The sequence below is a fragment of the Oryctolagus cuniculus genome, chromosome 5 (genome assembly GCF_964237555.1).
Source record: "Oryctolagus cuniculus chromosome 5, mOryCun1.1, whole genome shotgun sequence".
NCBI classification, from domain to species: domain Eukaryota; kingdom Metazoa; phylum Chordata; class Mammalia; order Lagomorpha; family Leporidae; genus Oryctolagus; species Oryctolagus cuniculus.
Window position 1 is genome coordinate 25,307,839 of NC_091436.1, and position 22,953 is coordinate 25,330,791.

General features: G+C 42.9%; 1 protein-coding gene across 4 annotated transcripts in view; it reads right to left on the bottom strand.

Moving 5' to 3' along the window:
* AIG1 (androgen induced 1) overlaps window positions 1–22,953 on the bottom strand; it is a 356,709-nt gene that overhangs the window by 76,806 nt on the left and 256,950 nt on the right. For 2 of the 4 annotated variants that reach the window (XM_070073475.1, XM_002714854.5), the window contains exon 4: window positions 19,523–19,638. The exons of the other annotated variants lie outside the window; for them this stretch is intronic. In XM_070073475.1, the coding sequence (XP_069929576.1) occupies window positions 19,523–19,638 (116 nt within the window). The remainder of the gene's footprint in view (window positions 1–19,522; window positions 19,639–22,953) is intronic. 4 annotated transcript variants of the gene reach the window in all.

The following is a 22,953-nucleotide window of genomic DNA, read 5'->3' on the forward strand; positions in this document are numbered from 1 at the left end:
GTAGGAAGCAGGGATATGAGCAGAAGAAACACATTTCCTACCCTCAGGCCTTCACTATTGGGAAGGAAAGCCAAATTAACAAAGAATTCGAAATAAGCCATTGAGAAAAAGAATCACAGATCTAAAATAGATGTGGGGTCAGAGATGACTTCTTGGAAGAAGTAATTTTTTAAGATAAGATTTCAACGGTGACTAGGTGTTTACTAGTTTAAGGGTTTGGGTTGGAAATTGTGGCAGGTAAGGGGAAAACAAGTGTGAAAGTCTTGAGGCAGGCCAGTACACGGCAAGTGTACGCAAGTTCTCCAGGGATAGGCAGAGACAGTGTTGACTCAGCCATTATGGAGGCTAAGAATTGCTACAATCTGCTGTCTGGAAACTGAAGGTCCATAAAAGCGGAAGGCACAGTTCTAATCCAAACCCAAAGTCCCAGGGACCAGGGGGCTAATGGTACGAGACACCATTTGAATCCAAAAGCTCGAAAACCAGGACCTGTCATGTCAGAGTCGAAGACTGATGTTCCAGCACAAGCAGCAAGGGAAAATGCCCCCTTCCTCTGTCTGCTTTATTTTACTCAGGTTCTCTGTGCTCTGGATGATGTCCCTGAACAAGGGTGAGGGTGATTCATTTACTCAATCCCCAGATCCATATGCTCACCTCTTCTCTAACAGCTTCACAAACACAACCAGAAATGTTTTACCAGCTTTATGGGAATCCTGCAGCCCAGTCAGGTAGACACAGGAAATTAACAATTACAGTGTATCTGAGAGTAGGATGAAGTTGTGTGTGGCTGATGGATAAAGGGCAGGTAGACAAGATCAGGAGATGAAGTGGTACCACTAGGCAGGGGCCAGGTCAGCCAGGGCCTTTGAGGCCACTTAAGGATTTCAGCAATGAAAAGTTAGAAGATGAGCTGGCATTACGACACAGGTTAAGCCACTGCCTGTGACACTGGCATACTCTATGAATCCCAACCACTCCATTTTTGTTCCAGGTCCCTGCCCTGATGCACCAAAGAAGGCAGCAGAAGGTGGCCCAGTTACTTCGGCTCCTGCCATGCATTTAGGAGAGCTGGATGGAAATCCAGGTTCCTGGCTTCAATCTGGCTCTTCCTGGCCATTGTGGCCATTTGAAGAGTGAGTCAGTGAATGGAAGGTACCCCTCTCTCTGTCTCTCCTTCTTGCTCTTTCTCCCCACTTCTCTCTCTGACTTTCAAATAAATACATAACTCCATTAAAAAAATTGAAAGATGTTCTCACTGCTTCACTCCATTTTTCTCTATCCCTGTGTATCTAGCAAATTGAAAGTATCAAAAAGCATCAAGGAACCACTGTTCGTTACAATGGTCATTCAGGCATGAGCAACGCTGTCTCGGAAGATGACAATATCCGCCACACCTGACTGCCCTCTGTTATTCATGCCCAAGGCAACAGGATCCCATGGTAGGGATAGATTGGAAGGATAACCACATGGATAATAAACCCAGATTAGGCCTGTTCAACTTGACTCTATTCCTAACAGGTGAGATGGAGAAATCTGGCATCACACCTTCTTCAATGATATTCCTCTTGCCCCAAGGAACAATATGTTCACTTAAATGAAGTTTCCTGAGCCTCGAGGACACCTGGCACAAACCTTATTCAGAAAATACTAGAGCCGAGCCATGCTACTCCAGCCACACTTCCCTGTGTGCTTCTGGCCACATCCTTCAGATGTTAAAGACCCAATGCCCTTCTGTGAGTGTTACACTTGCCTATGCCATTCTATACTTGAACTCAGGTAGGTGAGTCTTGAAAGACCATTTCTAAAGATTATAAGATTACAGCTTCACTACAACAGAGAAGAAAATTGTACATGATGCCTAAAAGAAGTGGTGCCTCTCTGCCCTGGATGTCAAGTACGAGATACACTGCTTATTTCTCCCTGGAGAAGAGCACTCGACTCTGATGATCAGTTGACCACCACAGGCAAAAAGGTCATGGATCCACAAGTGCTTTCCAGCCATCCTCCCCAGGTATGGAATTGGTGGTATTCAAGAGGCTACTTCCAATTCAATCATCAGATTATGATACTTATCTTGGAAGGGATTTATATGGTCATACAACATGCACCATGTGATCTAGTGGTACCACCACATATCCTGATAATGCTGATTTTAATACATTGACACATGCCACTTCCCTGTAATTAACCATAATGAAAATTAAGATTATCCCCTGTTTGGATGCAAATATAGTATTTGGCTACTATCATCGAGCAGGTGTGGATTAGTAGGCAGGACATGGATGAGTTTAGCCCATCCACTGCCCATTGCAAATACTTTTAAATGGTTGGCTTGGTAGGTACACACATTTTCTGTATGAGTTAATTCACAACTAGAAATTTGCCCTGGCAAAGGTGTATGTCTTATGTATACCTCATCTATCTGGAATACGATTTTTTAAAAAGATACATCTTTGTCTGATAGGCAAATAGAAGTATTTTCACAATGTACTCAAGTTAATTATTTTTATAATACATTTTCTAAAATTCTTTACATAATACGTAACTTTTGGTTTCAAGTTTACAGCATGTGATTGGGCACTTTATATGGTAAAGGGAGATGAAGGGTAACATTTATGGATGGCACTTGGCCTACTGTGAGGGCTTTTTGGCTGACAATTTCTTGTGAGCTGTCAACTCCTCTAGAGTCTGATTAGATCTCAGCAGAGCCTTAATCACAATTCTTGGATTTCCCTAGAAGACAGCAAAGAATTTATGAAGTTGTCACTTCTTTCTGGTTTTAAGATTTAATTATTTTTAAAGATTTACTTATTTATTTATTTGATGGGCAGAGAGAGAGAGAGAGACTTCTACCTACCGGGCCAAGCTGAAGCCAAGAGCCAGGAACTCCATCTGGGTCTCCCACATGAGTAGCAGAGACCCAAGTACTTTAGAATCATCTGCTGCTTTCCTGGAGCATTAGCAGGGAGCTGGATCAGAAGCGGAGTAGCTGGGACTTGAACTGGCACTCTGATATGAGATACGAGCATCCCATGTAGCAGCTTAACCTGCTGTGCCACAACGACTGCTTTTGTCACTTCCTTCTTGTAATCCTCCATCAGGGATAGAACACATAGCTCATTCATGCCCACAGGACTCCCCTTTCTTTCTTATTCAATGTTTTCCTTTCAGACTATCATGGGGTTACATGACTCACTATCACTGCAAAATGGTTTGTATTTGTACCTGTAAATTTATGCATTGTTTTAGTTTATGTAAGATTTTTGTACGTAATTCTCAGACCTTAAGGATGACTTACACATCTTGTTTTTCTACTGTCATGTGAGACTATCACAGCCCAAAGATGTGCCAATGTGCAACGGAAAATAAAAGTGTTACCAAAATAGAAAAAAAAAAAAAAAAACAACATACCAAACTGGAAAAAACAAACCTATTTAAGAGTTTTAAATAGGAAGACTGACAAAATGTGCATTTTAAAATAAACTCTGGCCAAGCAGTGGAAAATGTATGAGAATGGTGCTATGCCTTGGATATGTTTGAGTTTGTCTCCCAAGGGTGGATATGTTGTGAACTTGGTCCTCAGTGTGGTGATGTTAAGAAGTCAGGCCTTTGGGAGACCCTTACATCACTGGGGGCTGCCCTCAGAGGGGATTAAAGGAGTTCTCATGGAATCGCTCAGTTATTTCCAGGGAAAGGTTGTTATAAAAAGAGCACACTTAGCTCCTCCCCTGCTCTGGCTTCCTCTCTGGCAATGAGGTTTTCACTAAAGCCAAGTAGATGGCAACACCATACTCTTGTGTGGTTTATAAAGCTACCCAGTGCATTTTGTTATAGTAATAAAAAACGCACTAGTATAGGGAGTGTGTAGAACAAGGCCTGACTAAGGAGACTGAGAAGGAGTAGCTAAAGCATGGTATCAGAGGAAATGGGCAAAACCAACCAACCAATCACCAAAGAACCAGTTTAAAGAAAGACACTGTAGGCTGGTGCCGCAGCTCACTAGGCTAATCCTCCACCTGTGGTACCGGCACACCAGGTTCTGGTCTCCGCCCGGACGCCGGATTCTGTCCTGGTTGCTCCTCTTCCAGTCCTGTTCTCTGCTGTGGCCCGGGAGTGCAGTGGAGGATGGCCCAAGTGCTTGGGCTCTGCACCTGCATGGGAGACCAGGAGAAGCACCTGGCTCCTGGCTTCGGATCAGCACGGTGCATCAGCCGCAGTGTACTGGCCGTGGCGGCCATTGTGGGGGTGAACCAATGGAAAAGGAAGACCTTTCTCTCTCTCTCTCTCTCACTGTCCACTCTGCCTGTCCAAAAAAAAAAAAAAAAAAAAAAAAAGAAAGACACCGTGTTTCTTCTCCACGTGCACACTTTAGAATTGTTTCTTTATGTTTTACTATGGAAAGTTTGACTACAATGTCTTGGTGAAGATCTTTTCTGGTCAAGTCTGTTAGGATCTGGTCATGTTTGTTAGGAGTTCTATGCTTAGACGCTCCTCTCTTTCTCCAAATTGGGAAAATTTTCTCCAATTATTTCACTAAATAGGGCTTCTAGTCCATTCTCTCTTTCTACACCTTTAGGAACTCCTAAGACCTGTATGTTGGGTCTTTTGATAGTATCCCATAAATCTCCAACACTGTTTTTAAGTTTTCTAATTTCTTGTGTTTTTTTTTTTTGTCTGATTTAAAGATTTCTAAAGTGAAAGCAGATCTTTGTAAAAATTAAGAGTGAGAATGGAAGCAGGAGGAGGGAGGGCTGGAGCATGGGTGGGAGGGAAGTATCATTATGTTCCTAAATATATATGAAATAAATGAAACTTGTATAATTTAAGTGAATTTTTTAAAAATAAAATGAATTTCAAAATATTTTCGTACCAAAATAAACATCTTTCAATTCCAAACACACAAAAAAGACATTGTGGAAAGGTAAATAAAAGCACTATTGGGAGTGGGTGTTCAGCCTAGTGGATAGGATGCCCACATCTCACACTGGAGGGCCTGTGTTAGATTCTCTACTCTGGATCTTGTCTCCAGCTTGGCCAAGTGATTTTTTTTAAAAAAGATTTATTTATTTATTTGAAAGTCAGAGTCACACAGAGAGAGACAGAGAGGCAGAGAGAGAGAGAGAGAGAGAGAGAGAGAGAGAGAAAGGTCTTCCATCCGCTGGTGCACTCTCCAATTGGCCACAATGGCCAGAACTGCACTGATCCGAAGCCAGGAGCCAGGAGCTTCTTCCAGGTCTCCCATGCAGGTGCAGGGGCCCAAGGACTTGGGCCATCTTCTACCGCTTTCCCAGGCCATAGCAGAGAGCTGGATTGGAAGTAGAGCAGCCGGGACTCAAACCAGAGCCCATATGGGATGCCGGCTCTGCAGCTACCTGCTACTCCACTGGCCAAGTGATTTGGTTCTGTTACCTACATGGAAGACTTCACCATGATCTCAGATTCTGCTTAGGCAAAGGCTCAGTGCAGCCATTGCAGACATCTAGGAAGCACACAGGCAGATGGAAGGTCTCTCTGTATCCATCTGTCTGCCAAATAAAACAAAAACAAAAAAACCTAAAACTAAAATTAAAAAAACAACACTTTTGTTGGGGAGAGGCAAGATGGAATTTATGCTGTAGTGACTGAAGAGGGCAAAATATCAGTGGCAGGTGCTGGAGTCTTCTTTGGTTCTCTGACTATGGTGTCCTTTCTTGTCTCCGGGTCATCTCCCTTTTCTGCCTGGGACATTCTTACCCAGGAACTTCTAAAGCCTAACTTTTATTTATCCTCAAAGGGGCAGCTATGACCCTTCATCTGGAAGCCTTTTGTGACCCTGTAAGACTGGGTTTAGGGACCCTTCATCTGGGCTGTTAAGAGTTTCACATATGTATTTCCCCTGCTATAAATAGCCTTTATCAACTGTATGGTAATTGCTTTTTATTTCCCTGAATCCTTCAATAGGCTACAAGCTCCTTGAGGGCAAAGCTGAAGCATTCTGTATTGGTTATCTTCTCTACCTTAGCACAGGCACTCCATAAACACTAGTTTGAGAAAGTTAATGAACTGTGTCCTGAGTCAATATGGATTTAGATATTTCAGAATACGGGAGAATTAAAATCCTATGATAATAATCATTAAGCTGGCTGCTTCTCTTACTTTGAAAATTATTAGGAAACTGGACCTACTTAAATTTTTGGAGGCAAAGTTTCGCATAGTTATTTTAGATCAAGTTTCTCTTGCTATTTCCATTGTGCCTTAGATAAAGGCCCTTTAGTATATGTTTCTATAGACTCCTGGTGTATAAGCTCAACCCTGGTGCAGACAGCTACTCATCTGAAATGTTTATTTTCAATCACTTTTTATTTTATGTCTCCAGGAATCCAGAACCACTGCTTCATGCTGTGGGAGACAAATGCCTGGGAACTATTTTTCTCCAAGTTATTGCTAGCTGTGGAAACCACCAGCCAAAGGTGAGACTGGGCAGGACTGGGTTTCCCACTGTGATGGACACATAAACCCTCCCAGGCAGCCTACCACAGAATATACTCTGAGCCTTCAACACACTCTCAGACTCTTAAAGGCACTGAGAAGGCTACCTTAGGGAAACTGAGAGGCTAGACTTTTGCAAGTAAATGAGTTTTTCCTCTATGAAAGATGGTTTCATTGTTTGAACTGGGTCACCTGCCATATAGGTTTTCTCTCTGGCCAGAAGCACAATCTGCAAGGTTTCTCCTACAAGTTCTATCAGCTTCAGTTGGCAGTTTAAATCAATCAGGCAGGTGGGAGAACAGACAATAAAGGTGAAATCCAATCTTAGAGAAATGGACAGCAGGGAAATTTATACACTGTATATGGTTACTATTGAGCTAAGTATATGAGGCATGTGTGTGTGTATGTGTGTGTACACATTCAGTTTTCCTAGTTCACTTGCATTGAAAACTCAATCAAAATTTTCCTTATTAAGCAATCTAAAGAATATTTTCTCTGACATTTTGATTGATGTACTGTCTGAATAAAATGTGTTTGGATTATCCCTTTGAACACTGTAGACACGGATGTGGTCTTTATTTCATTTAAGATAATTTCAGGTTCTGACTTCTCATTCTAGAGAGTGAGGGGAAGGGATGTGGGAGGCAGACTTGGAAAAAAGTAATTAACCAAAAAATATAAGTAATTTTGAAGCCTCCTGGCAGAAATGAAAGGGGCTTACAGTAGTGAACCATGGAGACACAAAATCAGAAAACTCGCTCTGAGAAAGAGGTATTTAAGTTGAGGCCACCAAGATGAGTATGATCTGGAATTACCAGTGGTAGAAGACACAGTGGGTGGAGAGGTGGGGCTGGGTGGTGGCACTGGGGAGGTGAAAGCTTTGGGGTTGGAAGGAGGTTGTTGTTTTTCACAAAGAGAAGGTTATCATGGCCAGAGCTAGTCAGCAACAAGAAAGGCAAGGAAGAGGAGGAAGCCAGAGAGGTCAGCAGGGCTCTGTCATGCAGGGACTGTTGGAATTAAGGAATGGCGTTGCTATATTTGTTTTAAATACCACTTGTTCTCCCTGATAGGTGACAACTCACTGAGCACCAAAAAGGAAACCTGTTAAAGTGAAATGAACACTATGAAAAACGGCGACTTGATCAGCCCTCACCCTGACTGTTGATGAGCAACTTGATATGTTATCCCTCTTAGTATTTTTTTTTGTTTGTTCTACTTAATACTTTTGGTTGAATACTGTAATCAATACACAATTCTTCTTAAGTACTGAAACTTAACTGAAAAGTGATCGCTGTTAAATATAAGAGTGGGAATAAGAGAGGGAAGAGATGTGCAATTCGGGACATGCTCAAGCTGACTTGCCCCAAATGGTAGAGTTAGAAACATACCAGGGGACTCCAATTCAATCCCATCAAGGTGGCATGTACCAATGCCATCTCACTAGTCCCAGTGATCAATTTCTGTTCACAATTGATCATAATGATAGGACTAAGAACCAAAGGGATCACATAAACAAGAATAGTGTCTGCAAATACTAGCTGATAGAATCAAAAAGGGAGAGAACGATCCAACATGGGAAGTGAGATACACAGCAGACTCACAGAATGGCAGATGTCCTAAACAGCACTCTGGCCTCAGAATCAGCCCTTAAGGCATGCGGATCCGGCTGAAAAGCCCATGAGAGTATTTCAGGCATGGAAAGCCAAGACACTCTGGGGAGAAAAAAAACCTAAATGAAAGATCTCCGCGAGTGAGATCCCAGTGGAAAGAACAGGTCATCAAAGAAGGAGGTACCTTTCTCTGAAGAGAGGAGAGAACTTCCACTTTGACCATGGCCTTGTCTAAATATGATCAGAGTCAGTGAACTCAGGGGGCTTCCATAGCCTTGGCAACTCATGACAAGAGCCTAGGGTGATTACTGAGGCCATAAACAAGAGTGTCAATTTGTTAAGTCCACAACAGGAGTCACTGTGCACTTACTCCTCATGTAGGATCTCTGTCCTTAGTGTGCTGTATATTGAGATTTAATGCTATAACTAGTACTCAAACAGTATTTTTCACTTTATGTTTCTGTGTGGGAGCAAACTGTTGAAATCTTTACTTAATGTATGCTAAACTGATCTTCTGTATATAAAGAGAAACGAAAATGAATCTTGATGTGAATGGAAGGGGAGAGGGAGTGGGAAAGGGGAGGGTTGCGGGTGGAAGGGACGTTATGGGGGGAAGCCATTGTAATCAATATTCTGTACTTTGGAAATTTATATTCATTAAATAAAAGTTAAAAAAATAAAAAAAAAAGAAATTTAGCCAACAACAAAAAAAGATTTCTCAAGGAAATCAGGTATGGTATGAGGTCGTTTTGTAATCGCTGAGGTGGTGGATATGGGGTAGGCTCAGAAGAGAGGTCTGGGCTGGAGATCTGGGAAGGATGTAGTGCAGACACAGACTGGGGACCGAGCTCTGAAGAACTCCAACATGGAAGCTTGGTTGGAGTGGGAGAAGCCAGCAAATGAACATAAGGAAGATAACCTTGAGAACTGCAAGAAAAATAGGGATACTGTTATATCCCTTAAGTCAGGTGACCGAAGAGTTTTAGGTAGGGGGCGTTTTAGTACCAAAGCTGCTGAGTAGCAGTACTGTGGCACACAGGTGAAGCTCTCCCTTAGGATGTCCACATCCATCCACCTGGGCACAGTCACGCCTCCACTTCCAATCCACATCCCATCCACCTGGGCGGAGTTACGCCTCCACTTCTGATCTAGCTTCCTATTAACATGCACCCTGTGAGGCAGCAGACGGCTCAAGTGCTTAGGTTCCTGCCACCCACATGGGAGACCTGGATGGAGTTCTTGGCTTCTGGCTTTGGCCTAGCCCAGTCCCTGCTGTTGCAGACATTTGGCGAGTGACCCAGTGGCTGGAAGATTCTTTCTCTGTCATTCTGCCTTTAAAATAAATAAAACTAAATTAATAAGCCCAAAAAACCTGCTGGATGTCAGCTGGGAAGAGGTCTATAAAGTATTCCACAAATTCAGGAAAATTGAAGTCACTGATGACATCAGCATAAGTCTTCCTACAGTAAGGCATGTTGAAGCCACATTGGCATGGGTCAACAAAAACAATAATACTACTTCAGAAAGTTTGTTGAAAAGATGGAATTAAGTTCATTTTGGTGCAAAATATTTTTGAAATATATGCATAGTTTTTTTAAAGTTTTATTTATTTATTTATTTGAAAGGTAGAGTGATAAAGAGAAAAAGGAGAGGCAGGGAAAGAGATCTTCCACACACTGGTTCACTCCCTAAATGTCTGCAACAATCAGGGCTGGCCCAGGTCAAACCCAGGAATGTGGGTGGCAAGTGACTCCCAGGCACATTAACAAAAACTTGGATCAAAAAAAGAGGAGCCAGGACTTCATCTGAGACACTCCAGTATGGTATGTGGGTGTCCCAAGTGTTAACCACTGTGCCACAGTGCAATCCCCCTTCTTTTTTGCAGCTTTTCCATAATAAGCATTTTTCATTTATGAAAAACAGTCAGCACCAAACTTTTAACTCAATTTTCCATGAACATTTTAAAGTATCCTTGTGCTAACTTAGCAATAGCTGTGCTATGCTACATATTATCCAACATACTACATATGCTAAAGATTAATACCATTTTAATAACCACAATAATATTATGAAGTGAGTACTATTATTGCTGCATCCTACAGATGAGGAAGTTAAGATAGAGAGAGGTCACATGGCAAAAGCAGAATTCAGGCTCAGTCCTGCTCATGAATACATTCTCTCAATCACTGCGCTACCCTGATTGTTAAAGGTATAAATGGAGGCAGTGTGGACAATGTACCTGTGAATAGGGGAATAAAGCAACATCTGGATGACCAAGGGGATGGTCCTAGAACATTTTTGAAAGGTGACAGCAAGAGCCACAGGATGTTCAAATACTGGTTGGAAGCATATAGGAGTGAGGCTGCAGTTAAAGGAGAATGAAGCATGGGATCCCAGGAGCTGGGGCCAGAGCACAGCCTGTGGAGTGTTGGAGAAACTCTGCTTCCATCGTCATCAGAGGCAAGGTGAGGGTGGATACAGGGGGCTCAAAAGAATCTCTCTTCAAAGTCTTTGGTTTTCTCCATGAAACAGAAGTCCTGGCCAGGGATTGAAGTAGAGTCCACACATACACCTTTGATCTCTAGATTCAGATCTAAGAAATTGATTTGACCATCACCCACATGGACACACTGAGGGGCTAAGGGCAGGCCACATTCTCAACTGTCAAGCTCTCAACTGTCTGGAGAGACTTCTCCTTTTTGTACAATGAGAAAACAAAAAATAAGCAGGTTGGTATAATGGGAAAGCAATGACATTCTCAGTTCTCAAGGGAGAAGCAGTGTTCCAGAAATAACTTAATATATGAACCATAAGAAAACTCCAGCATTAATAGGCTGTGAGGAGACAAATCCCATCAAGTGGGACCAAACTTCTTCAGGACGGAATAAGAAGAAAATAAAATAGGTATGGTGAGAAAGAAGAAAAGGAAGAAAATCAGCTTTTGTCACAGCGACTCTCTAGATATCCACAATTTTTGTTCCCTAGGAGGAGGGAGAGACGCCATTTCCTGAGCATCCCTATGTGCTCATTAGTCTTTACAACTCTTTCCTATTTTGCAGATGGTAGAAATGAGGTGAGGAGAGGAACACTGATTTGCTGAGAGACCTTAGGAAGAAGAGAATGAGATAGGAGGATGTGACTTCAATGATCAGACTTCTGTCCCCCAGAGTAAGCCAAACAGGTTAGTGAGTGAAGAAGCATGCATAAAGGAGCTGAGTTTGGTCTCCCTAAGGACTGCATATTCTTAGTGTACACAGAGCAACGACGGTACTGTTTTGCGTGCCAATCATGTGGTGGGCAGTCTACACCAACTTTTCTGATTCTCATGGCAATCCTGCCTGAATGCAATCTTCATCCAGACAAGGTCTGCAAACATAATGTGATCTGATCAAGTAAGTGTACTAGTGTTCCTATGCTGCCAGGAAACATTACCACAACCATCCTGGCTTAAAGCCGCACACATTTCCCTTAAAATCCTGCAGGTCAGAAGTCTAACAGATCTCAGGGGGTGAAAACAAGGTGCCCGCAGAGATGCCTTCCTCTCCGGAGGCTCTGGAGGGTGAAGGGCTTCCTTGCTGCCATGGTTTGAATATGCTCCCTCCAAAATGCAGGTGTCACCAATGCTACTGCATTAACAGCGGGGTCTTTACGAGGTGATGAGGCCATGCCTCTCTTCCTTTGTGAAAGGCATTAAGTGCCCTTATGTAAGAGTTTAATGGAAGGAGTTCACCCCATTTGCCCTTCCACTGCCTGTCATATGAGGACAGTGCTCCTGCCCTCTGGAAGCTGCAGCATTCAAGGTGCCATCTTGTAAGCAAGGACAGGACCCCCATCAGACAGTAAACCTGCTGGCACCTTGACCTTGGATTTTGTAACCTGCAGAACTGTGAGATACAAATTTTCATTCTGCATAAATTACCCAGGCTCAGGTATTCTGTGACAGTAGCACAAAATGGACTAAGAGACTTGCTTGCCTCTCCAGCTTCCAGAGGTGACCCATGCTCCTTGGTTCATAGCCTCTTTCCTCTGTCCTCAAAGCCAGCCATGGTGGTTCTGAGAACTTTTCACATTGCCTCTCTAATACTGCTTTTCCATAGTCATGTCTTCCTCTGCCCACAGCTGCAAAAGGCTATCCAGCTTTTGTGTAATTGGATTGGGTCCACCTTGATAATAGAGGCTAACACCCTCCCCCTGGCCCCACTATGGGAATGTCATGACGTCATCATGCCTACAAAGTTCCTTTTGCTGTGGACCATAAGGTAATGCAGTCACAAGTTCTGGGAATTACGATGTGGCTATCTTTGGGGGTGAGTGGGTGTTATTTTGCCTCTCATACCAAAGTTACACTTTATTCAAGGGGCTAAGTCTGAGGTTTAAGTTAGATTTGGTCAGGAAATCCTATAGACTCTACCTTCAAAATATATTCACAATGCAACCAGCACATTCCACCACAGAGGTCCATGCCCCTTTGTCTCTCTCCCGGATCACTTCTATGGCCTCCCATCTCTTCTCCCTGTTCCCTTCTTGCCCTCAATCCATTCTCAACACAGAATCCATAGTGATCCTTTAAAAGTGTCTCATATCATTCTAATTGTTTTTTTTTATTTTTAATATTTTTTAAATTCTCTTTTCAATTTTCCAATGGCTCCAGTGTCACTCTGAATGTCCTCCAAGACATACCTGACCTCTCCTACTCCAGGAGTCTTGTTTACTCTTCTGTTGCTCTGTTCCAACACACTAACCTTCTGTTTCTCTCCAGCACACAGCTTATGGCTGGAGGCCTGAGTGAGAGGGAGTTTTGCTTCCTCACTTTGCCACCAACTCCAGTACCTTAAAGCAGAAGGGGAAGATATGGACAGATTCTGGGATGCCTCTTCTCTGTTCAGGGTTCTGGGAGGGAAAATGGGAGAAGAATGAATGTCTTGTGACTTCACTGTACAAGAGGCTTCCTGTGTTTCTCTGGCTAGCTAACCCCAACCTCTCAGTGATCAGTGTTGGAAGGATGTAGTTCAGAGGCTCACTTTATGTAGGGTATGAGGTGCAGACATCCCTGAAGGGCTTCTTCAATGCTGTTTCCTGATTTGGGGGATCTGGCTGGCTCCACCTTGACCTTCTCCACACCCTGGCTCTTACTCATGGCACACACCTGACAATTTCTTGCTGGTGGGAAATCCCTGCCCCAGAATTGGTTTTCCTGAGTGGGCTGACAAGAAAACCCAAAGCCAAACCTTCCTTTGTGTCAAACCAGATCTGCAATAAACTCATCCATCTTTGACATTTACAATGATGGGAATCACAGGCTGCTCTGTGACTGCTCCTCCTCCCACCTTGCCACATCCTTGCAAGGCTCCTTTCCTTGCTCAGGTAGCAGGATAAGGAAGGTTAGCAAGTCTGCTTCCAGCTTCACTCCAAACATATCTACTAGGGATTCTCTTGGAACCTCTCACATTTCCTTCCCCATCCACAAACTCAAGACAGCAAAGACTTTCTCTCTTTTGTGCAGCCACACTGGGGAAGGAGGGCAGACAATGAACATGGCAGAGAGCAGGGGAGGCTATAGTGATGGGCAACAGAGCAGAATCCTTTGGCTGTCATTTGTAAGCCACAAGAAAGTGAGGCACTTATCATCTTACTATTTTTCAGCCTTGGCCAATTCTTCAAGGCCAGAAAAGCAGGAACACTTCCACATGCTATCACAGACGTAAGAGTCAACAGGGTATGCAATTATGGTGGAGTCAAAGTTCAAGTTGAGGCCGGCGCTGTGGCTCACTAGGCTAATCCTCCACCTGCGGCGCTGGCACCCAGGGTTCTAGTCCCAGCCGGGGCGCTGGATTCTGTCCCAGTTGCTCCTCTTCCAGTCCAGCTCTCTGCTGTGGCCCGGGAAGGTAGTGGAGGATGGCCCAGGTCCTTGGGCCCTGCACCCGCATGGGAGACCAGGAGGAAGCACCTGGTCCCTGGCTTCAGATGGGCACAGTGCGCTGGCCGCAACACGCTGGCCGTGGTGGCCACTTGGGGGATGAACCAATGGAAAAAGGAAGACCTTTCTGTCTCTCTCTCTCTCTCACACTGTCTAACTCTGCCTGTCAAAAAAAAAAAAAAAAAAAAGTTCAAGTTGAACAATTGCATGGGGGCCAGATTTGTTTAACTGGTAGAGAAGCATCTGATTAAATGGGCAGAACCCAATGAGATTCAAAATTTCATTTTCTTCGTAAAGATGGTTACAATTTTATGCAAGAATTCTACTAATTCATGACTAAAATTTCTTCCTATTACTTATTAATCTGATTACACTATTCTTGAGAACTTTTCCTGTCTCCTCTTTTTTCTGTAAAAAGAAAACAGGAAAATACAGAAAAGTTTCACAAGAAAACAAAAAATAATCCATAATTGCACAGTGGAAAGACAATCAAGTTTGATGGGAAATAGAATTCTGATATGAGACTCTTCAGGACTGCATTAAAAAAGATACCACTGGCCTGCGCCGCGGCTCACTAGGCTAATCCTCCGCCTAGCGGCGCCGGCACACCGGGTTCTAGTCCCGGTCGGGGCGCCGGATTCTGTCCCGGTTGCCCCTCTTCCACGCCAGCTCTCTGCTCTGGCCAGGGAGTGCAGTGGAGGATGGCCCAGGTGCTTGGGCCCTGCACCCCATGGGAGACCAGGAAAAGCACCTGGCTCCTGGCTCCTGCCATCGGATCAGCGTGGTGCGCCGGCCGCAGCGCGCCTGCCGCGGCGGCCATTGGAGGGTGAACCAACGGCAAAGGAAGACCTTTCTCTCTGTCTCTCTCTCTCACTGTCCACTCTGCCTGTCAAAAAATAAAAAAATAAAAAAAAAAAAGATACCACTTCATATTGATTTTGCTTTATTTTTTTGTGTTGGAAAGTTATGTAATGAACATATTTGGTGTATGAGATTCAGAATATGAAATTCATCTAAAATCACTGGGGCCCTGAGACAACAGATATTACAACTTTGTGTTAAAGCGCACAGAGATGGTAAGAAATATCAGTATAGGTAAAGAAGAAACTCCCCACACCCATTTCTTCCCCCTCACTAATGCCTACTTGTTGCAGACTGAGTATTGTGTTGCGTGGTCAGCAGGTGTCATGCACGGTTGCTGAGATTTTGGGATCTGAATGCATGGGAGGAACATCTTTGGGTTGGAAGAAGACTCCTCAGGACCCCCGAAGACACAGTTTACTCCTAGGGAATGTAAATTTCCTAGGGCCTGGGTGGGGCCTGGGTGTTTTCCTGTTCGTGTGTCCTGTAGACTGAAAAGCAGTCCAACAGTGATTCCAGAAGCAGCACTGCAAGGAGGCAAGCATTCCAGGTGTTTTGGTGTGGAAGGGACAGCAAGGAACAGACACAGCCCTCGGAGGCCTGCACCCACTGAAGTGAACATGTCTTATTTTGTGTAACATGGCAACTAGAGGGTGACAGCAGTCAAGATCCCGCTATCCTAAAATGCCTCGTTTTACCTAGCCTCCTCTACAAGATATCCTAGTAGTTCTTTTGTACTTAAGAAACAATTAACAGTGCTATTTTCATAGCCTTTAGAGTTGTTTTTGATTTTTTTTTTTTTTGACAGGCAGAGTGGACAGTGAGAGAGAGAGACATGCACCGGGCGCACCGCGCTGATCTGATGGCAGGAGCCAGGTGTTCCTCCTGGTCTCCCATGGGATGCAGGGGCCCAAGCACTTGGGCCATCCTCCACTGCACTCCCTGGCCATGGCAGAGAGCTGGCCTGGAAGAGGGGCAACCGGGACAGAATCCGGTGCCCGGACCGGGACTAGAACCCGGTGTGCCGGCGCCGCAAGGCGGAGGATTAGCCTAGTGAGCCGCGGCACTGGCCTATTTTTGATTTTTAAGGTGAAGAGTATATAAGTGGATGGAATGTGTAAAAGGAAGAAAGGGAGCACATGATGTTGTAATTGAAATTCTCAAGCCCTTAAAAACAAGAGAGTACTCACTCTCACTAGTGTTTGTGGAGGAGCTTGTCAGGATGCATAAGAGCAGGTACAGAAACCTCTGCTGCGAGCCAGGCATTTTTTAGGGGGCTCCACCACAATAACTGAACCTTGACAACTGTCCTGTAGGTACATACCATCCTCCTCCCTACTTTATATCCCAATAGCTAATGCCCAGACAGGCTAAGTGGAGCTGCTAGAATTTCAACCTGGGAAGTGGGCTACACCACTAGACTTGGCCGCTTCTGATGCATTTTTTTCAAAATGAAACCAGGAGCTCAGGTGATAGGTGCAGCTTCATCCACAGAGTTACTTTTCAGTCTACAGAACACAGGAAAAGGCAGACGATGGTCTGGTTAATAATGTAGGGTCTGAGCCACAGACCTGGGTTTGCACTGCAGTTCTGGTAACAGCCCAGTAGCTTGCGCTGGGCAAGTCTTAAATTTGGCTTCCTGCTCTATGAAATGGGCAAGATAATGCCTGTCTCAAAGGCTTGTGTCAGAGGGATGATATAAGACGATATTTGAAAAGCACTTGGCATGGAGTGTGGCTCCCAAGAATGGTACTTGTTATGCTTTCTGATAATCATTGTCAGAAAGTCTCCCCCCAACCCCATTACATTTAGCATGAAACTGGATGGATCCTCTTGCTTATCATGTAAATCCTATAAATAGGGTGCAGAGGAATGTAGGGGTGGTGGTGACAGCGGGGTGTCATTCAGGAAAGGAGGTAAGAGCTTCCCACAAATGGACAGGCCAATGTTTGTGTCCCAAACATCTGGGCAAGAAGAGAAAGAAACATGGTGGAAGGGGGCTGGGATGGCCTCCAGGTTCTAAGCTTGGGGAGCACTGGAAAATGAAGCCACTGAAAGTGAGACCGCAATGGGCTCCAGCTAATGAGGCAAAATGCAGATATCTCTTGCTATTTCAACTCTCCCTGTCCAAACCCACGAAGGGAGTAGATTCCAGTGGGAGGGAGACTTGTGAGACTGGAGGACCAGTCAGCAAAGGAGACAGAGAGCCAGGCCAGCAGCCCCAGAGGTATGGATCCATCAGGTCAACCATCCTCAGTAGTGTAGTTGAGACCTACTTATTTTATGACTCGCACGTGAGAGGAGGAAGACTCTGCCTCATCTTGGCAGGAGGGTCTGGAATGTCCGTTACAGCACTGGTGTGCTATCAGAAGTTTTCACGCCCTGAGGCTTTCGCTGTTGTCACTGGTATGTTGGCCCTGAGAGAGTCTGGAAGGGAGGAAAAGCCAGTACCTTCTTGGTAACAATGAAAATCCTGGTATTTATATAATGTGACGTGACATTGGGCACTGTTTAGCTCTTGGCATAGCTATGAACGCTTAGGGCAGAACACCAAAGGAAAAGGAAAGCTTTCTCAGGACAAATCTGAGGGAATTCACTGGTTAATGCAAATACATGTCCAAACAAGTACTGGTTTGCTTAGGGAGTACGCGGAGCTGGCAAGCCTCACTTGGCATGACGAGCATGAGTAATGCTTCACTTTAATGAGGGATCTTGGGGGTCTCTAATGAGAGCTATGTGGTATTTCCCAAGCATCTCTTCGGAACGTACACTGATTATACCACAGAGGAACAAAGGCCATCGGAAAGCACACAGCTTCTGTACCCTCAGGGGCTCCACAAGATGCAGGTAATTTAATGGCATATATATGAATTCACAGAAATACACCCAGAGTGAAGAATTTCCCTTTCACAGAGGTACGCAAATACGAGAGCAAAGCAATGAGGCTGTGTTTGGGGTGGGGCGGAGGTATGAAAGGTTGGTGGTTCAGGCAATGTTTTATACATCAAAGCATCCTTGGGATAATTATGTGACTTCCCTACTTGACTCTTCTGAGAGGTACCAGCCATTTAAATGTCAAGTTTATCTGAATAAAGCATTTACGGCCATTTTTAAGATACAATTGTGGTCACGTTTTCCCTGTGAGTCCTGACCATTTTACATCTCTTCCATACAAGACATTAAGACTTACCAATAGGGTCAAAAACTCTCCCCAATCTTAGCAATGTACTTTCACTAGCAGTGTAACAGCAGATGTGGTGAACTTCACCACATGCTTCTCCTGGGGTCCACTGGGTATTCACGTAGATCCAGACACACAGGCTGTGACTTTCTGGCAGCCTGTTCCCTTTCTGCCCAGATCTGAGGTCTTATGTGATTTTTTTGTAAAGATTTATTTTATTTATTTGAAAGAGTTATAGAGAGAGGTAGCGCCACAGAGAGAGAGAGAGGTCTTTCATCTGCTGGCTCACTCCCCAAATGGCTGCAACATCCAGAGTTGAGCTGCTCTGAAGCCAGGAGCCAGGAGCTTTTTCAGGGTCTCCCACGCAGGTGCAGGGTCCAAAGGACTTTGGCCAACTTCTACTGCTTTCCCAGGCCGTAGCGGAGAGCTTAATTGGAAGTGGAGCAGCCAGGACACGAACGGGTGCCCATATGGGATGGCAGCACTGAAGGCCAGGGCTTTAAGCTGCTGCGCCACAGCGCTAGCCCCCTTATGTGATCCTTTAGTATGTGAACTTCTCTGCTGGCCTTTATTTTGTATCTCTAGGTCACCCAGAGCAAAATGCTCCATGAAGACTGGGCCTGGACTTTTGATGGGATAAAATACACTTGTGGGGTGTTTGAAAGAATGCTATCCACTCCTTCAGGATTAAAAGGAGGGGAGTGTGACCCAGGACTCAGGACAAAAATGTCCCAAGAGGCAGACATGTTGGCAGGAGGGGCCTCCTTTGTGTGTGTTAATATATCAAAGAGGACTTGGAATTACAAAGAGAAATAAGAAATTGTCGATGTTAGCATGATAAGAACTGAAATGGACATGAAGCAAGCTCGCCAGGCAAAAACTGCTTTATCAGATTCATTTGGCAGCTCCCACTCGTGTCTTCACTGCATCCAACAGACCAGAGATTCATGCGGTTTATTTACCCCAATATTTAAGGAATAAAACAGGTAAACACATTCTAGATATAATAGCTAGTTCTGGAATACATTTTAAACACATTCAGGAAAAGGCACATTTGAGCTTGCTTCCTTTTAAGTCAGGGCTTTAAGAGGTCATCTCTTCTGTTCTCACTTGTGTTTGCTGCAACTCTCCCAACCCCAACAAAAGCAACAACAACAAAAAAATCCTAAGCAGAAAAAAAAAGCCCTTAAGCAATAAAACTGGTATCCAAGAAAAACATTTAGTTTGAAAAAGAGTTGAAAAATGTAGCCTTGGAAGAACCACTGCTTACATGGGATTGTTCAACAAATTCCTGTTGTGTGAGGTTTGGCATATACTTTCTAAAAATATAAGCATCTGGGGGAAACAAGACAAAGCCCAGGTCTTGGACCAAATGAGGCACGCAGTGTGAATCTGTTAGTGATTATATCCATAATGAAATATGTGCCCAAATTTAGCAGTGCAAAATCTAATACAATACGAAAGCCCAGCAGGCAGGGTCCTTACCATAATATATAGCCAACAGAGAAGGTACATATGGCGGTGAGTCCACTGCGCCTGCTGGGATACTGATGGTGCGATGTCCTCATCTCGATTAATATAAAGGGCAAAACCGTCGTGTGCTGAAAAAGAACAGAGACGAGGTGACACAGATTCTTATCGCTGATGCTCTAAAGTTGTTTTCTCTCCAGCAGGAGAACAGTGTCAATTTCCAGGAAAGAGCCACAGCAGAAAGCAGTAGGTAGCTCGCTAAGGAGGTAGAATGAAAATGAATACGTGCCGTGCGGCAACTGTGCCCGATATTTTCCTACTATATCTTAACTCCTGAATTTTTAACTTATATCTGTGACAGGAAATTTCAAACATATAGAATAATATACAGGGGAAAATGGAACATGAGAAAGGGATAATAATAACCACTGCTAATATTTTGGTATCTGCTCTCTTTTATCCTTCATGTTCCTATACTTGGACATAGTTAAGATCATATAGTGCATGCAATTTTGCTGAAGATTTTTATCATAATATTGTAGCATGAGAAATCCTGATATTCCACTTTGGAAATTCTTCCAGAACATCAGTGCTGACCAAAGCTGCTTAAAACTCCACTTTATAAAGGTACAAAAAGTTACTGAACGGGTTCTGCTTGTGAGCATTTTGAATTTTTTATTTAGTAGGAATGTCAGGACGAACATCTTTTATAGAACTCTTTGAATGTACAATTATTTTCTTAGAATCAAAGGCTCTGGCAATTTCAAGGTTTTTGATACATAGGAGAAAATTTCAAAAATTCATGTAAAATGCAACTCACACATAAGTACTTTGGTGCAGGAACATTTAAAATCCACACATGAATTTTTCACAATACACATTTTCCACTAACTTTTTGAGGTGCCTGGTATTGCCAAATTATGGGATAGCAGCAGCAGGTAAGGAAACAGTGCCAAGTGAGCTTCCAGAAAGTCTCCACCAGCTTGTAGCAGTAGTGCATGGATTTACACATGGTGTTTGCAGTAAAAAAAATTTCCTTTGTTTATCTGACCCTGTGGCTACTCTATGGACAGGATGGGGATAAACTTTACACAATCCATAAGGATAGAAGGCAGCAAAATCAAGGTTAAACCCCTCAAAGATCCACATACTCTTGGTGTTGAAAGTTGGTGGGCAGATATGAGGCACAAACAGCTCCTTGGATAAAACTGGGTCAGGATACAAGTTTACCTTCCAAGTCTGAAGATTTTCTCAGGAATGCCAAGATGGCAGGACTGAAAACTAACCCACTGGCAGACTGACTTCTCTTCAGTACCTCTTTAACAGCCATGGAAGAATCTTTTTCTTGCTATTGCTGTATTGTTTGTATATGATTTTCAAACTCTAACAAGTATTTTAGTGAAACAGGTTGAAGATATCAAGGTGAAAAATCTCTAGACCAACTTCTTGGTTACATTCACAGAAAAAAGTATATGGAGACATGACTTTGTAAGAAACATTGACAGTGATTTTCTTTTTCTTTTTTTTTGCCTCAATATCCTCTTCTAGATAACTTTTCTAACTGCTAACACATTAGTAATTAGAGTGTGGCATTCCAAGAATGTCAGATGAATGATTCCCTAGTTGAGGAGCTTTATATTTGTCTTTTTATCTCCTCTATTATTGTTGTTGTTGTTTTAAAACAGTATAATTAACCTTGAAGGGAACCATGCAACAATGTACATGTGTGCTACTACAGAGACAGTATGCATTTTAAAGACCTACTGGTATTAAATTACAACTAGTTACCTCAGATAACATTGATTTGGAATTTCAAGTTTGAGATGCCAACAAAATTTGTTATAATGGTGCAATCTTGTAAAATATAAAGATATAGCTAGCAATAAGGTTTTTCTTACACAGAAGAAAAATGCTTGCAAATCAAACCTTAACACTGAAGACAATGCTGACAGTGACAGCCTGTATTGGTTATAAATAATAGTGATACAACTTTTGGTTCAATATTAAGAAATTTCTAAACATTAGTTCTTTATTCATTGCTCCAGACTGAATAGAAACTCATCTATTTTTTTCTAGAAATTCACACAAGTACAAATAAATGATGTGAATATGCTTAGATTTCTAGCTATCATTATTTTATCTAGCCTACTTGCAGATTATCAAATGTCACATCTGGAAGGGTTAGGATGTACTTGGACGATTTCAGGCAGAAAATCAATTTGAGAAAGAAAGATCTTTCTAGATCACTTTATCACTGACATCATCACCACTAAAAAGGAGCTACTTGTTCCATCAGGGAAATAACCACAGACAAAAGATGTTTTTGTGGCTAGCTGTACATGTGCACGTTTGGCCAGTGGCAAATATGAGGTTTTTCTTTATCAAGATAACAGCTTTTACTTCAGAATTTTCATGCACTATAGAATATGTATTACCCCTCTAAAAACTTATAATGCAAATTATGTTACTAATAGATTATATGTTAACAAAAGTAATTGTGCAAAGTAGTTATTGCAAATATAAATTTTGCCCAACAAATAAGTAATGTTTTATGAACTGAAAGGTGGTGAAAATATAAAAAAGGTCCTAATAAATACCTAAGTAACTTGTAGCAGCTTATTTGCAACTTAGAATCTGCAGTATCAAGCGGGATACATATTTCAGAACTATAGGTAAAAGAAATCTGGTTCCAATCCATTCCCAGACAACACTCTGCTTCAATGACTTAAGAACCAGGAGAGAAATATTCACCTTCACTTAAAACCATCAGCTGCAGTTAAGAATGGTAACCTTAGGCTTTGTTCCCTAAAGCATTTGAAAATGCCTAGAAAAGAGCTTAGCACATAGGATATAGTCAATAAATATTTGTTTACATAACCTAGTATTCAAAACAGCATCTTAAGTGGGTATTATTAACTCCAGTCAGTCTGTAAGAGAGGCAAAAAAAAAAAAAAAAAGACTCAGGTTAATTACTTTGCCCAACATCACAATCTGGAGAAAGGATTCAGAACAAGTTCCATTTGCTTGCGAATCCAATGTTCTTTTGGGGGTATTAAAATTATACTTTTACAATACATTGGAGTTCAATAATCTTTGGGTCAACAGCTCTATCGAAGAGCGCAATTACTGAGGCTCACTTACACTGTCTCCCAAAAGACCAGAACTATTTATCGGTTCAACCTGCGAACAAACAAAAAAGTCTTAGCTTTTTGTTAAAAAAATTCTCTAAATGTGTTCTTTCCTGTGGCATATTATCATCTAGTAGTGATAAGCAATAAAATAGCTAATAAAAACTCAAAACCTTTTAGCAGTATGATGCTAGTTATAGAAGACTCAAGAATGATCTATTTCCTCAAACACAAATAGCATGGTATTCTCAGGTAGATATGGATCTGTTGTGGATAAAGAAAGAAGGAGATGAAATCTTGCCACCAGCGGGGACTCTT